The sequence below is a fragment of the Mastigoproctus giganteus genome, chromosome 6 (genome assembly GCF_048544385.1).
Source record: "Mastigoproctus giganteus isolate SK-2022 chromosome 6, ASM4854438v1, whole genome shotgun sequence".
Classification (NCBI taxonomy): domain Eukaryota; kingdom Metazoa; phylum Arthropoda; class Arachnida; order Uropygi; family Thelyphonidae; genus Mastigoproctus; species Mastigoproctus giganteus.
In genome coordinates, this window is record NC_143580.1 from 167,278,903 (window position 1) to 167,296,982 (window position 18,080).

At 38.0% G+C, this 18,080-nt stretch overlaps 1 protein-coding gene across 2 annotated transcripts in view; it reads right to left on the bottom strand.

Annotated features, from left to right (window-relative positions):
* Nucleotides 1-17,880, bottom strand: part of Srp9 (signal recognition particle 9) — a 67,371-nt gene extending 49,491 nt beyond the window's left edge. Inside the window, exon 1 of one of the 2 annotated variants that reach the window (XM_090375471.1) lies at nucleotides 17,748-17,880. Coding sequence is in view for 1 of the 2 variants with exons in the window: in XM_090375470.1 (XP_090231596.1) it covers nucleotides 17,366-17,368 (3 nt within the window). In the remaining variant the exon portion in view is untranslated. Of the gene's footprint in view, nucleotides 1-17,365; nucleotides 17,497-17,747 lie in introns of those variants that run through there. The other variant, XM_090375470.1, reaches the window with a different exon arrangement.
* Nucleotides 17,881-18,080: the final 200 nt, after the last annotated feature.

The window sequence follows — 18,080 nt, forward strand, 5'->3', positions numbered from 1 at the left end:
TGGTAGCAAGGGGATGCAATGTAGAATGAAAGACAGAATGAATAGGCTGGTCACTGAGTAAATTAGGAATTATGGTAAAAGGGAATGAATGTCAGTCTTGGTGAAAGAAAGATGGACCCAGAACGAGGGAAAGAGAGTGAATGAGTGTTATGGTGAATGGGAATGAGTAGAAGAGTAAATGTAATTGGCTGAAAGAATACAAAGTTAATAATAACTTACACTACTTTATATATACTAACAACATGACTGCATTCTCTCCTAGCCTGCATCACAACTGAAGAATGATAGTAAGTTGAGGTGCCCAGAGAGTGCAATGCAGAAAGCCAGAAGAATGAATGAGAGTGTAAGTGTGTGAGAAAAAGAACAAGAACTTACTTTCTCAACCTTTCTGCTAAGAGAGTGGACCCCCGCATGAACATGGAATGAATGATTTGACAAAAAAATTTTAATAAAAGATGCTAGTGATCCCTAAGACCATGGTTTTAAATATCTTTTAAAATTCCAAATCTCCAAGTCATGTCATACGCTTTTTCCATATCAAATAAAAACAAAACAAGGTGCTTGTGTTTGTGGAAAGCATCTTGGATAGATGTTTCCAGTCTTGTTAGATGGTTGAGTGTTGACCTGTTATTTCAGAAGAGCCACACTGCATTCTGGGAAAGGTCATTTGCTTCTAAATACTGCAAGGTGGGCACTGGCCATCCTTTCCAAGATTTTGCACAAGCAGCTTGTCAGAGCATTTGGACAGTAGTTGCTCAGAATTTTGATCCTTTCCTACCTTGAAGTAGGCATGGATGATTGCTTGTGCTAGGAATCTGGAAACTGGTCTTCAAGATATGGCATGGATATGGCATGGATATGGCATTAAGTCTCCAAATTCCACTAATAACTTGAAACTGACTTCCTTGCTCTGAAACTTAACTTCGTTTAGAACAACTTTCCTAACAGTGAGGTAATTTTCCTTGGTGATTTTAATATTCACAACCCCAGCTATCTTCAGTTTTCTAGTCACACAGGCCGATCTGGTCAAGATGCTGAGGCTTTTGCAATTACTTTTTTTGCAATTACTAGTAACCGACAATCCTAAACACGCAGCCAACACTATCTTTTTCTCAAAAACAATCCTTCCAAATACAGTCAGTCCTCGTACAGCACGATAGTTGTGTTCCTAGAAACCCTAGTGCAATGCAAAATCGTGCAATATAAACAACAGGCCCTATGGGAAAAATAGGGTTAGGTGCCAACCACCCAAGATTGAACACACATTTGCAACCAAAACATTGCCAAACACAATAAATAATGGTAATAAAATACTTACGTATTTTATTACCATTATTTATTGTGTTTGGCAATGTTTTGTGTCTTGATCTAATGGATTTTAATTACACTTTGAGTTGTTCCTGCTATGAAAGTTGTTTTATTTTCTCTGCATTCTTTTTAATTCTTGGTGTTGCCTCATTTAGGCCTGTAGTACATGCAATATCACATGGTCTTTCATTTTGTTCGAAGCGTTTCACAATTTCATATTTTTTTTCTCTATCGACAGAGGCGGACTGGCCATAAGCCTTAGCGGGGAAATCCCGGAGGCCAGTGTGATTTTGGCCATTAACGCTAGTATGAGGCCACTACAAATTTTCCTGGGTAAGAATTTTTTTACCCAGTCTGCCTCTGTTTATCGATATTGCTTTTCTTTTTCTCTCTGAATCTGTAGTATCTTCAACGGGACGCTTTTTACTCATTTTTAAGGAATAAAACACAATTACAAAATGAGGAGGCACATTTGATACACATAAACAAAGCTGTGTGTGTGTGTGTGTAGCAACTGAATAAACAACACCGTAAAGGCATATACACACTATTAACACTAGCTCACATTTTACTAAAGCACATTTCTGGGGGTTACTACCATAAAACAATAAAATCAATTTCCAGTTGCGTTTCTGCTAGTGGAATCTGTTATAAACTAGTAGTTTGTTGTTTGTTATTTGGTTTTTAGGAGCATTAGCAACTAAGGCCATATTGCTCCGGGATATGCGGTGGTCATTCCCTGACCTTTCCGCATCCTCCGTATTTGGTGGTGACAGGATCGAACCCCAGTCTAATCAAGAAGCGTGTGCTACGCACTGCTGCTCCTTCCCACCTGGCTACGGAGGCGCCTTTATAAACTAGTAGTAAACGTGATCTAATTGTATTTGCAATAATACCAATAGCTAGAATTGTGTGGGTTTTTATGTTATTAGGATGAAATGTGTTTCCTTTTCACTGATATAAAAAACATAAATACATTTTCTGAATCTTCTCTTCATTCCTATTTGTTGCGTTCAGTTGGGGTGATTCTGCATTCGACTGCCATTTCTTGTAAACACAAAGGCAAATCATGCATAAGCAAATTCGGTTCGTGTTATATATGATATCGTTCCCCTATTTATAAATCATGTATAATCGAATTCGTGTAGTGTAAACATGTGTTATACAAGGACTGACTGTATATGGTTCAGGTCAGTGATTCTCTTGACCAGCGTTTCTCAAATTATCTGTGGTGAAGAATTAATTTCTTTTATTTCCAATTCATCGTGGACCGACACAATCCATTGCAGACCGACGTGGTCCTACTGTGCATGGTCTATATGCAGCTCGCACCACGTGCGACAACACCCAAACTGGTCTGTACCCTGTATAACGAGACAAGGTCACTGATCAGGCACTTGGATGTCATAGTAATGTGAAATTGCTATAAAAGTTTCTCAATGCTTACTCTCAGTTTCTGTACTTATCTTGTCACAGACCTTCTGTACTTATCTTGTCACTGACCGGTGCCAGTGTCCAAAAAAAAACAGTTTGGGGAATGGCAACGATCCGCGAACCACACTTTTGAGTAGCACTACTCTGGACAGCTCAGATCACAACTTCGTGATTGTCTACGCTATTAGAGCCTTTATATCAAAACTATTCTCAGCCACATATTTAGCATTACAAGAATGCAAAATGGGATAGGCTGCAAGATTTCTATTCTTTTCCTTCAGTGGATCAGGGAAATACCTGGGACTTGTTATGATAACTAAGAGTAGGAATAGGTGAATACCTGTTCCTACTCTTAGTTATCATAACCTACTCCTAGCATTGGTGTGCTTGCATGTACACCAATGCTAGGAGAAAATAAATTCAATGAATTTGAAGTGCTAATCAACTTGTCAAATGCAGACATTGTCAGGATTATCAGAAGTGGTGTCACGTGGTATCAGACGTGGCGATGAAAAATTTGAATATGGTGAGTACGACATATACAGAAAGGACAGAAATGATAGAATGGGAGGAGAGGTTAGGCTCTTATTTAAGAAGCACATAAAATCTAAGGTAATGCAATGTTAGGTCAGTTTGGTTTGACACAAGCACCAAGAAAACAAAAATGAGAGTAGGAGTATGCTATAGGGCCAGATGACTTTGATGAGTACATGCACATACTAGCAAGACTTCTATGGATTCATTGGACAACTGTTTTCTACAGCAGCTCGTTAGAGAGGCGGCAAAAAGAGGGAGCAATACCCTTGATCTGATTAGCGGCAGTGATTAATTCATTAAGAATCTATAGATTAAAGATAAACTAGGGAAGTGATCAAAGTGTATTAATGTGGGATTTATTTAAAAATAAAACTACCATCAAAGATAAAGGAAAGGATTTTTCCTTTCATAAAGGAGACTAGTATTCTCTGACAGTTTTTAAATTCTATACAGCGGTGCCAACTAATAGCACCATTGTATAGAACAAGTTCTAAATGGGAATCGTTCAGTGAAAAACAACAAATGCTAAATGGGAATCATTCAGGAAAATAATCATAGAAGCTACTATACTTTTCATACCAAATAAGAAATAGTGTTCAAGGCTTAAATCTAAATGAATGTCAGACGAACTATTGACACTCATGGTAGAGAAGAAAAATGCATGGGACACAAATTATCAGTTGATAGAGAAGCTTATGATAAATATAAACTAGTCTACAATGAAGTCACAAAAGTTGGCAGGCAAGCTAAAGCAGATTACGAGAATTCTTTAGCAAAAAATGCAAAGAAAAATAGCAAAGGCTTCTTTTCTTACATAAAAACTAGAAGGAAGGGAATGAATCATGAATCACATTGATCCATTGATATCCTTGGTTTAAATGTTGATGATGCTGCTCAGGCTGTTGACAAGCTGAATAGGCATTTTTCACCTACATTCACACACATGAGGAATTCTTTAGCAGAGTAGATACCAGAAGTTTCTTAAACTTTAACAGGGAGCTAAATGATTTTGTAATAACTGAGAGGAAAGTGGAAGAGAAATTGCTGAAGTTAAATGTAAGAAAGAAACCTGTGATGGATGGGATCTGTCGAACTATATTAAGGGAGGCAGAAAAGGAGGTAAGCAAATCTTTAGCCATAATTATGAAAAGCATCTTTGGATTCAAGGGAAGTCCCCATGGAATGGAGATGCACTAATGTATCCCCAATTCACAAAGGGTATCAAGTAATTACCCACCTGTTAGATTAATTCTGTTTCTGGGAAAATAATGGAGTCACTGATTAAAGAAGTAATGCAGATCCATCTAGAGAGGAAGCAGTTACACTTCAGTCACAGCAGAGGCTTATTATGGGGGAGATCTTGTCTGACCACTTTGAATGAATATTACGATGCAGTAATAAAGGAACTGGATGCAAAAAATAATTTCGATATTGTATACTTGGATTTCAGGAAAGCTGTTGACACTGTTGAACATAAAAGCCTGCTGTACAAATTGGAGCAGTGTGGCATTAAGGAAAAGTTACTGCTATGGATAAAGGGGTGATTTGATTGGGAAAGTACAGAAAGCGATTATCAATGGATTGCTATTTCTGTTATTAGTGGAAATCCACAGGGTTCAATGTTGGGCCCATTGTTTTCTATATTTATTAGTAATATTGATGAAGGCATATCAGGCTTAATATCCAAGTCTGCATATGATACAAAGTTTAATAGGGTAGTTAATGGCAGTAATGAATGTATGCAAGATCTAGAAAAATTAGGCAGTTGGGCTAAGAAATGGTAAGGTGCAGTACATTGAGAAATGCAGTGCTGCACATGGCAGCATAATCCCAGATTAATGTACCAACTGGGTAGTACTACACTCAGGTAGTAGAAAATGAAAAAGACCTTAGGATAATTGTGCAGCATCATATTAAGTTCCCTGAGCTGAGTGCACAGGCTGCCAGGACAGCTCATGGAGCTTTGTCAATGATATATAGGAATTTTGCTACAGACATAATGAGGTGATTATCCCATTGTATAAAACAATGGTGAGACCACATCTTGAACACTTGCATGCAGGTCTGGAGGCATAATGTAGAGCTGCTGGAACAGGTACAGAAGGGCAATGAGATTGGCGAGAGGAACAAAGGGTTCCTCTTTCCAAGAAAGGCTTCATATTCTGGAAAATGCAGCATCTGGAGGCTCTGCACCTGTGAGGTGATCTGATTGAGGTGTTTAAGGATTTGAATGGCTTAAACAAACTACATACCAATAGGATTCTCCCCTTGCTCAGACTATGCACATGAGGGGGCATAAATTCAATTTGAGGAAGGATGGTTGAAGAATGGATATACAGAAGCAATCAACCACCTGTTGTTGCCTTCAGCCAACAGGTGGTTGGTTGCTGAAAGAAGCGCCCATCCGTTGTGGAGGTGAATAGTTTGAATAATCATGTTTGGCTCATCAGCCAAACATGATTATTTAGAGCAATTTTTGCAACCTTTATGGAAGGATTCAATCTGATTTTTATTCTGCTTTGCATTCACACTTTTAAAAAACTCATTGTCCTTGGTTCTCCTAGCCAGCACTTTTTTTTTTTTTTTTGTACTCAGCCTGAATGGCTTGAGCAAGCAAACTCAATGCTGAAAAAAGTCTTCCTCTTGCTCAGATTATGCACAAGGAGCATAAATTTAAACTGAGGAAGGACTGTTGTAGAAAGATGGGCAGAAGTTTGGAACGAACTTCCATCCATTGTTTGAACAAATTCAAGGAAAACTAGACAAACTATTGGAGGATATGGATAGATGAAATGGTTTCTTTTCGCTGATCCTGTATAAGCTTGCTTTCTTTCATCATTTGCCACTATTAATACTAATACCATTTTAATCTTCTAATGTCAGTGTCTGCTAAGACCATGTCAGTGAAATTATTCTTTTAGGGACTGAAATCCTTTATTCTGCATAAATGTGCTAAGGCTGTTCAAAATAAGAATGTTACCTATTGCAATTGGTTTGCATTGCAATATGCCAACTGTTGCAACCTACACCAAACCGAGCTATGGTGTAGGTCATAATAATTTTAAGGAAGTTATTAATCAGTCTAACTATATTATGAACAGGCTTAGAGTAGAAAACTTGCTTCTTGAACAAACAGAAGTCAAGCATTCTGGTTTCTTTCCAAAGCTGTTGGTTGGCAACTTTTGTCCATCGGTATTTCCAATTCTGTTAAAAATCTGATGATCCTATTGCCTCAGCTAAAGATAAAGCTGACTTCCCAGTATCCTGATTTTTTCCAACTCGTGTATTGGCAATATTGGCAACCTACCATTCCCAGTGCACTCCACTCAATATCTCCTGTGGTCTTCCGTCAAAGGAATTTTGAACAATCTTAATGCCAAGAAAGCTCCAGGTCCTGAAAGTATTTCTCCACTTGTTCACAAAAACCTTTTCTGTGTCACCTTTTTATGCTTTCTCATTCCACTGGTGTTTTTCCTTCTGTTTGGAAATTTGCTCATATCCAGCCAGTTTCTGAAAAGAGTGACATATCCCTCTTGACATTTCAAAAGCTTTTGATTGTGTAGGCATAAAAATTTTACATCTTATGGATTGGCAATTACTTATGGAATGCCAAATACAATTACTAATTAGGTACCCAGTTTTCTCTATGATTACTCTCCAAGGGTGTTGGTAGATGGCGTTCTGCCTTCTCCACTAACGCTTGTATTCCCCAAGGTTCATTTCTTTCTTCCACCCCTTTCCTCTGGTAAACAAACGACTGAATTGAAATACTACACTAACTGATAGTTTTGTTGATGATAACACATTACATTTCAGTTTCAGAAACCTTGCACTGCACAAACAGCTTCAACTTCTCAAACATATACTACCATTTCCTTAAATGCTGATCTCCAAGTACTTCTCCAATGGGGCAAAGATAACTTAATTTTTTCTTCTTCTCCTTGGATTTCTCTATTGTATCAATGGTTATCCTCGACCTAACTTTTTTTTATATATATTTTAATTTTGTTCCTCCATTTTTTTCTGTCTTCCCAGTCTTCATTCTTCAATGTCCTCTTTCCCATGGCCACCCTCACTCCCTCCATCCATGTGCTTCTAGGTATTCCTCTCCTTTTCCTTCTGGGGGGGAGGGGGTGTCCATTCCATTGATTTTTTAGGTAATCTCTCTTCACCCATTCTCATAACATGTCCATACCATTCTAACCTTTTTTATTCTATTTTGTCAATTATGTTTATTTTAGCATCCATTGCTTTTCTTATGTCTTCATTCCTAACTCTTTCTAATTTAGATCTTCAGGCGGATCTTCTACAAAAGTCATCTTGACAGCTAGCAATTTCTTCCTTTGCATTTCCTTTATAGTCCAAATATCAGATCTATATAGTAGGATTCTGAAATATTGCATTATATATTAATGGTTTGGTTTTTGGGAGAATATTATTGCTCTATAATATTAGATTCAACATTCTCAAGACCTTTCTTCCCTCATTAATTCTAACTTGTAATCTCATCTTCAGATGAACCATCCATCTGAACAATAACTCCTAGAAATTTAAACTGCTTCACATTCTTTATATGTGCTCCATTTACACTCAAAATGTCCTCTGTTGAATTCATATATTCCGTCTTATTGAAATTTATAGTCAAACCCCATTCTCTATATTGTTCCACTAGCTTTCTGCACACAGTCAACATCCTCCGCATCCTGGGAAATCAGAATCTGGTCATCTGCAAACAAAAGATTTGATAGGTAAATGTTTTGAGCCACATATAATCCCATTGGTCTGAATCTTTGGGACCAAACCTCCAATCACTTCTAGGTTTGTTATTGTTTGTTTGTTATTTGGTTTTTAGGAGCATTAGCACATATTACACTAAGGTCATATTGCTCCGGGATACGTGGTGGTCATTCCCTGACCTTTCCGCATCCTCTGTATTTGGTGGTGACGGGCTCGAACCCCGGTCTAATCAAGAAGCATGTGCTACGTACTGCTGCTCCTTACCACCTAGCTACGGAGGCGCCTCACTTCCAGGTACAACTTGAATAACATGGAGGATACACAGCACCCCTGTAGTAAGCCTTTTGATGCTTTGAATTTCTGACCCAATTTTAATGCAGCAAGTGTTATTTTTGTAATTTTTCTAATTATGTAGATCAGTGTTTGTCGTATTAAATTCAGAGACTGCTGGGAATCATTGCGGTACAAGTAAACACTTGGGCTGTGTTAGGATGGCTAAGAATAGGGCAGGTGCATCTATACTTGTGTGTACACCAATGCTACGAGTTTGGTAAATAAATTTGAATTTGCGGTGTTGGTCTAAACATCAAAAGCAGATATTTTTGGGATATCAGAGACGTGGTGTCACACATAAGGAATGCAGAAATAGAATTTAGGGAGTCAATGTGTACAGGAAAGATATACAGGACAGGAAGGGAGGAGGAGTTATGCTATTAGTTAAGAAACACAAAATCCAAGGAAGTACAGCCAGTCAACATGGCTGGACAGTGCAGTGTTGAGTCAGTTTGGTGTGACGTAAGCACTGGGAAAGCAAAATTAAGAGTAGGAGTGTATTATACGCCTAATGACTCTAATGAGTATAACAAAACAACTGTAGAGGGAAATAGAGTGGGCCAGTAAATCAGAGTCTTATAATGGGGAATTTTATTTTTCCCAGCTATTGAATAGAATTTGTGGGTTGGTCACTCATACACTGGCAAGGCTTTTCTGGATTTATTGGATGATTGTAATACTCTTGATAATTAGATCAAAAGTAATACTCTTGATCTGATTATCAGTAGTGATTCTTCATGCTGTTGTTGTTGTTGTTTTGGTTTTTAGGAGCATTAGCAATTAATGCCATATTGCTCCGGGATATGCGGTGATCATTCCCTGACCTTTCCGCATCCTCTGTATTTGGTGGTCACGGGCTTGAACCCCGGTCTAATCAAGAAGCGTGTGCTACGCACTGCTGCTCCTTCCCACCTGGCTATGGAGGCAGCCGATTCTTCAAGCATTAAGAATCTGCAGATAAAGAAAACACTATGTGGCTATGATCACAGTGTGCTGAAGTGGGATTTACTCAAAGAGGTAACTACCATCAGGGGTAAAAGGAAGGGTTATTGCTTTCGTAAAGGCAACTACGGAGGACTCAGACAGTATTTAAATCCTATTCGCTGGGACCAACTGATGTTACCAACAGCAAATTCAAAATGGGAACCATTCAAAGAATTAATCTTTGAATTTTACTAGGCTTTTCATACCAACTAAGAAATATTGTTCACGGTTTAGGCCTAAATGGAGGTCAGATGAACTAATGAGACATGTGGCACATATGAAAATGCGTGGGATACATATAAATTAAAGGGTGACGGAAGCCTATGATAGATATAAGCTGGACCGTAACCAAGTCACAAAGGAGGTTAGGCAGGCAAAGGCAGATTACGGGAAATCTTTGGCAAAGGATGCTAAAAAAAACAGCAAGGACATCTTTACTTATGTAAACTCTAGAAGAAAGGGGATGAATCAGATTGGTCCACTGGATATTGATGATTCAACTGTTATGATTCTGCTCAGGTAGCTAACAAACTGAGTATTTTGCATCTACATTCACACATGAAGAGTTATTCAGGGAGGGTAATGCCAGAGGTGAATTAAACTCTGCCAGTAAGCTAGATGATTTTGTAGTAACTGAGAGCAAAGTGGAGGAGAAATTGTTGAAGATAACATAAGAAAGGCAACTGGGGTGGATGGGATCTATCCAGTTATATTAAAAGAGGCAGCAAAGGAAATAAGCAAACCCTTAGCCATAATTATGAGAGTTTACTTGGACTCAGGGGAGGTATCCATGGACTGGAGATGTGCAAATGTGGCCCAATTCACAAAGGGGGATCAAAGGGCAACAAGTAATTACAGACCTATTAGTTTAACTTCTGTTCCAGGGAAAATTCATAAAAAAAAAATTAATGGAGGCACTGGTTAAAGAAGCACTGCAGGTTCATCAAGACAAGACTTCAGTTATAGCTTGGACACAGCATGGTTTTGTTAAGGGGAAGTCTTGTCTGACCAATTTAATTGGATACTATGATGTGGGCACAAAGGAACCAGATACAGGGAATAACTTTGATATCATATATTTGGATTTCAGGAAAGCTTTTGATACTGTTGCACATGGAAGACTGCTGTACAAATTAGAGCATTATGGCATTAATCCTTGATTTACTGCAATTAATAAAGGAATGGTTGAGTGAGAGACAGCAGAGAGTGGTAATCAATGGACTAATACTCTTCATGGACTAATGTTATTAGTGAAGTCCCTCAGGGTTCAGTGTTGGGGGCCATTGTTGTTTTCTGTATTTATTAATGATATTGATGATGGTATATCAGGCTTAATGTCCAAGTTTGCAGATGATATGAAGGTTGGCAGAATTGTTAATGGCACTAATGACAGTATGCTGCTGCAAAAGGATCTAGAAAAGTTGAAGAGATGGGCTCAGATGAGGCAGCTGAAGTTTATTATTGACAAATTTAAAGTACTGCATATGGGAAGCAGTAACTCCAGAGTAATGTCAGTGGTACGACACTGACAGTGGTAGAGAATGAAAAGGACCTGGGGGTAATTGTGCAGGCATATATGAAGTTTTCTGAGCAGTGCAGATGGTTTGCAAGAGTAGCTCATGGTGTCTTGTCAATGATATACAGGAATTTTTCTAGCAGAGATAAGGTGATTATCCCCAAAGCAATGGTTAGGCCTTGAGTACTGTATACAGATCTGGAGGCCTCATTTTAGGAAGGATGTGGAGCTGCTGGAGCAAGTGCAGAGAAGAACAACAAGATTAGTGAATGGAACAAAGGGTTGCTCTTACGAAGAAAGGCTTGAGTTTTGCAAATTACAGTGTCTGGAGACTAGGCACCTGCGAGGTGATCTGAATGAGGCGTATAAAGCCTCAAATGGTTTGAGCATGCTCAGTGCTGATGGGATTCTTGCTCCTCTCAGAATAATCGCCTGAGAGGGCATAAATTCAAATTGAGGAAAGACAGTTGTAGGATAGATGTGCGGAAGTTTGCCTTTAGCCAGCATATGGTCAATTGCTGGAACAAACTTCCATCTGTTGTTGTAGAAGTTGATAGCTTAAATAGATTCAAGGCAGAACTAGACAAACATTTGGAACCAATGGATGGGTGCAATTAGACGATTTGTTATTTTGTTTTTTTTGGCTGATGCTATATAATGCTAATGCTTTTTTCATTGCACTGCAGAGTATCTTTCTTGGGACACTATCATAATCTTTTTCCAAGTCAATAAACATTAATCCTATATCCTGTCCAGTAGCTTGGCATTTTTCCAGAATCTGCTTGACTATGAATAAATGGTCAATACAAGACCATCCAGCTGTAGATCCACACTGCTCCTCTGAAATCTTTATTTCTTTCTCTAGTTTAGTTTTCAGTAACCCACTAAAAAGCTTTGCAATTGGGTTTAAAAGACAGATTCCTCTGTAATTTTAAAAATTTCTTCCATCCCCTTTCTTAAACACAGAAGTGATGTATACCAGTGTTATCTCAGATGGTATTTCTTCTCATTTTTGTTAAATAGTCTTGTGAACATTGAGATGATTTTCCCTCCTCCATATTTGAGCTGCTCCATGTTCCTCCAGGTCCAAGTGCCTTTCCTTAATTAGCATTGGCACTTTCCAAGTGCCAATGCTAATCCTTACTTTTCCTTTTCAGGAAGTTTCAACTTCATTATCTCTAAATTCCTCTCTGTTTTCACTCAGTAGTTCTTCATAATATCTACACCATTCTTCTAATTTTATTACACCCAGATTAGATTTTTGTTTATGCGACTGTTGCAATCTCTTCAGCACCTTCCACACTGCAGAAGATCTCTCACATCCTATCTGTTTGTGGTTATCCCCATAAATTCAGGTGACCGAGTCTTATACCACCTCAGTTCTCTGTCACCTTTCATAAAATTCACCATCAAGCCAGAATCGGACAATACCATACCACACTTAAACACCCTTGTCCGATGCAAGGGCACACGCTTAAAGAGAACTGTCTATTGTAAACCAATGTGTACTGGCCAATTTACCAACTTCGGGTCAGCACATGCACATAGCCATCTTCTTGCCACTGCATGAACCTTACTAACCCGTGCTGGACCCACTCTAGTTCTGTAGATGAGAGGCGCACTGAGATTGCTAAAGTCAAGGCGGATCTTGCGAGGTGTGGCTATCCCACCAATACCCTTGACAGGTGTGACCTACAAACACATGACCACATAGCGATCAACAGGAACATCCAAGGTAATGACTCAACCACGAGCGCCTTTATCCCATACTACCCAAACCTATCACAACAGGTTGCTAGGGTCCTAAAATCACATGGGATAAAATGCATACAACTCCCAGGCAGAAAGTTATGATCCCTCATCTCTAAAGTAAAAACACTAATTCCCACCTTACTACAAAGTGGTCTAGTCTACCGCATCTCTTGCTGTGACTGCACTAGCTGCTACACTGGGGAAACTGGGAGACAGCTCGAAAACATCTTTCAGAACATAAAAGAGCCATCCGCTTAGCGGACATAGAGCACTCGGCCATTTCCGAACATGTTTGGTCAACCTACCATGACATTGACCCACACTGCGATGTCGTGATTGTAGATAGGTCCCACCGCTACTGGTGACGTGCCTGGTTGGAGTCGTTGAACATCACATGCTCTAATAGCTCGGTCAACAGGAGCAATGGATGTCATGTTCACCCTATCATTGAAGCAACCATTTTGATGAATGACAAACGTTAGCAACGTTCACGTGCGTCACACCACAGGCTTCAACATCCAACAATTAACCATCACATCACGCAGCTCATATATATGACTGGCAATACACGCCCTCATGTTCCACACTCTTAACTGTCAGTTTAACTGATGAAGGTTAGCAAACTAACAGAAAGCTTTTGTATGTATGTAATTTAATATATGTATGTTTTCCATTTAATATTAAACTTGTCATTATTTATTCTGTCTCCATTTCGCTCTGTGCCTGCAATAATCCACAATAGTAATAATGAATCCAGAGTGCACAGGCCTCTTTAATCATATATCGATTCTATTATAACAATCGAAACCTATTATAACAATCAGACCCGCAGTTTGCTCCTCTTTGTATGCTAACATTTTTAACCTAGATTGTACTTTGCTGTTTAAAAATTACGAAGTCTATCATCGATTTTAATTTCCTTGTTTCTTGTATCCATGTATATTTATGTATCTCTCAGTGTTGGAAAAAAGTATTACCAATCTTCAGTTTGAGCTGTTCACACAATTCAATTTTCTCTCTCCATTGTCGCTCTTTTCATTTTCTCCAAATCTTCCTGCAACTTTACTACCTTCAGCTTTTCCAACTCTTGAATTCGGGTCTTCCATCAAAAATATTTCTCTAGAACTTGGTATTTCTTCTCTGTTCTTTCCAAAACCCTTCTTTACACTCTGTATGAGTGTCACTGGTAGGTGCATAAACTCCAACAATCGTGATTTCTCTTCCAATCTTGAATTCCATATGTAAAATTCATTCTTAATTTCAATCCTACTAAAAACTCGGTCCTGCCTTATATCCCACAAACAGGATTATTCTGCTCTTATACTTATCTTTGATGATACTCAGGTGTCTAGACAAGATCACATATCTCTATTACGAATTACCCTGACTTCTTGGCATAAGTATATCACAAATAGTGCGTCTTCTGCATCTAAAAAACTCTGTTTTCTCATTTACTCACAACATTCTTTTCATAGAATTTTTCCAGCTCCTACTGCAGTACCTTACTCTCATTGACCACCCTGTCAACCTTAATTTCATCTGTAAACTTAAGACATTAAGCATGATATGCCTTCATCAATATCATTAACATAAAAAATAATTGGCCCAGCACACAACCCTGGGGAACTCCAATAACAGAAGAGCTCATTGATAACTACTTTGTCTTCCCCCACTTAACTACCTCTTTATCCACTTGACTAGGGGCAGTAACTTGCCCTAATGCCACACAGCTCCAATTTGTACAGCAGTATGTTATGTGAAACATTATCGTAAGCTTTTCTTAAATTTAAGTATATGATACCAAAATTATTTTTGGATCTGTTGTTGGTTTGTTTGGTTTTTAGGAGCATTAGCAACTAAGGCTATATTGCTCCAGGATATGTGGTGGTCATTCCCTGACCTTTCCGCATCCTCCATATTTGGTGGTGACGGGCTCAAACCCCAGTCTAATCAAGAAGCGTGTCCTACGCACTGCTGCTCCTTCCCACCTGGCTACGAAGGCGCCCTTTTTGGATCTAGTTCTTTTGTTACTGTGTCACAGTATCTAATCTGATTGGTGAGATGAGATCACCCCTTAAATTATAAATGGCACGGACACTTAACAAATCCATGCTGTGATTGCAATATGACTACATTGCTGTCAGATGGTCTTGCATTAATTCTTTAACTAGTGACTCCATAATTTTCTGTGGAAAAGAAGTCAAGCTAACCGGCCTGTAATTATTCATCCCCCTTTGTGACCTGGAAATCCATATGCACATTCCTAATCCATAGGAACCTCGCCTGAATCCAAGGATATATAATTATGCTAAAGGTTTTCTCACCTCTTTTGCTGCCTCCCTTCATATAATTGCATAGATCCCATATACCACATGCGTGCCTTTTTTTTTCTTCTTTTTAACTTCCCTCTCAGTTATCACAAAATCAATTAGCTCCCTGTTAGTATTTCATACACTTCTGGCATCCCCACCCATAAAAATTCCTCATGTGTGAATGTAAATGAAAAATACCTATGCAGTTTGTCAGTAATCTGAACAGGAGCATCAACAGTTAAATCATTCATATCTAGCATTTCAATGTGATAAATCATCTTTCTTCTATTGTTTATATAAAAAGGTCTTTGCTGCTATTGTTTATATAAAAAGGTCTTTGCTGCTTTTCTTTGCATTTTTTGACAGACTTCTCATAATCAACCTTCCTTGTGACTTGACTGCAGACTAGTTTTTATCAAGTATACACCCCAGTATCACCTAATACTTTATATGCATCCCATGTATTTTTCTTATTTACAAGTCTCATCAGTTCATCTGTCATCCATTTAGGTCTAGGCCTTGAATGGTATCTCTTAGTTGGTACAAAAAGCCTAGTAGCTTCCATTTGGAATTTGCTGTTGGTAACATCATCAGATGGTATACTGTATAGAATTTAAAAACTGCCTGAGACCACTGTAGTCATCTTTATGAAAGCAAAGCCCTTCCCTTTGCCCTTAATAGTAATTACATCTTTAAGTAAATCCCACATCATAACACTATGATCACTGCTGCCTAGTGGTTCTTTTATTTGCAGATTCTTAATGCATGAAAATTCACATCTGATAAGGAAATCAAGTGTTGCCTCTCTAACATGCTAGTGTAGAAATAATCAAGTATGAAATAAAACCACTAACAGTGGTAAGACTTACAAAAGCTGAGTATATGAAAAATTGAGGAGAGCTAAGGAGAAAAGTTCTCATATATGAATGCAAAGAAGCAGAAAGTGAATTTAACAGACCTACTGTACAATCAAAGTGATTGTATAATCAAGAATCCAGCTCAAATGGTAGTTCAGTTGAACAGATAATTTGAAACCATCTTGACAAATTATACATCAGTGTGTTTGATTTCTGTAGTTAAAATTGTGGAATCTATGGTAAAAACACAATAGAGGGCTATCTTCACAAGAATAATAACTTAAATACATATCAGCATAATTTTGTTTAGGGGGATCTTGCCTGTGGAATATAAATTATAAGGAGTTTTAGAGCAGTTAATAAACTACTTTGACATTATACATCTGGATTTTAATAACACTTCCGATCCAGTTCCTCATAAGAGGCAAGATCTATCAATGAATTAAGGGCTGACTTAAGGATGGTAATAATACCCATCATAAATGGGTATTGTTCAGTGAAGACTAGAGTATCAAGTGGGGTTCCTCGGGGATCAGCACTCGGATCTCTCATTTGTTATCTTCCATAATGGCCTTTTAACACAGACTCCTCTTAACTTGAGAACATTTAAAAGCAATTGGTCCTAACCAAATTTATATATAGTATTAGGAATAAAGTTAACAGTGTTAACCTCTCTCCGTAGCCGAGTGGTCAGGAGTGGGGTGCAATAGCACACTCTTTGAGTAGACCAGGGTTCAAACCCCTGACTGCTAAATACGGTCGATCTGCCAACCCGCACTGGACCAGCGTGGCAGATTATGGTCCATTTCCCTCAGCATGAATTGTTGAGGAGGCTTTCATCCTGCAGTGGGTTGATAATGGCTGCAGTTTTACCTGCTTCAGCAGAATAAATTTTCTCAAAGATTAAATTGTTTTCAACAAACTGCCACGCATCTGAAAGCACATTCTTTGTACTATCCATTGAAAATGAATTGTGAAAAGAAACTGTTTTCTCAGATATGATAGAAAATTTTGCATGAAATTATTGGTATCTGTATTTAAAATCTGCAGCCTCCTAAATAATTTTAATATGTATACAACTGGAAAATACTCTAACTGCAGCTTTTTTTTTCTGAACAAAATGCCTCAAAATATTTTTGCTCAGGGCCCTACACAATTTCCAGCTGGTCCTGACAAAACTCAGTTGATATCTTGATTAAAATCTCTCATTGGCAGTTAGCGTTTTCTTTATTTCAAGAAGTTGATGGACTGCCTGGCCAAATTTAATAATTAGCCTGCATGTATTTGAAGATTTCTTTATGTAATACCTGAAATGCCCATTGTGTTGGATTGTGTGCAGCATTTAATGCCATGTTTCAGTATAAGTGCACCAACAGATTTTTAATGCCTTGTTTTATTCACATGGATTATATCTTACAAAAAATATTTTATTTGTTTACCAAAATCTACAAACTGCTTGACTCTCCTGCCTCCTAAGCATGTTTCGCCATGGAAAAAAAAAAATAAAATAAGAATAGTAAGAAAAATACTAAGAATACACAATGAAAACCGTTATTTTGATATTAATGATATTTTTTTTAATTCCAAATGCCTACCATTAGTGTGTTAGCATGCTACAGATGTAATCGGCAATGCAATGAAAGCGAATCCCTTTTTATAAGAAACCATTTTTACTTAATGAGACAAAGTAATACCAAACTACAGGTTAGTTCAAAACAAAACATTCGTAAAAGAATTTTTCTCTCTCTCTCTCTCTCTCTCTCTCTCTCTCTAGGTATAATTCCAGGGAATCATTTCCAAACACGTGTTCAGGAAAAAAGCTGGAAACCTTTACACTAAAATTAGCACCATTATTATTCCCTATTACGGATATATTAGTTGAAATATATTTATGCAGAAATTATCAAAATAGAAATTTTTAAACAATTTCTTTAAAAACATTTATTTGGTATTCTACTGAAATAAAACCAAACTTACTTTGATTAACTTGACAACCTACCCAAATTGCAAAGAGTAGATACTTCTCTATAGTGCGCACCAAACGGCGTTTACCAAAAACATGACGTCATAAAACGTATAGGTAGCGGAACTACACAAAGGAGTTATAGTCCATGCCTTACAGGGGTAGGCCGTCTTTCGGTGTTATCATAGAGTAGTAAGGTGTTACTTATGTTGACAAAGGTACTCACTCTTCCTTTGGTAGGAGATAGGCACTCTTCATTCGGAGGCCTCACTATATTACGTCAAACGTATTAAACTTTCTCTGCGTCATAATCCAATTTTTTGTTTAGAAAGATATCTATAAATTTC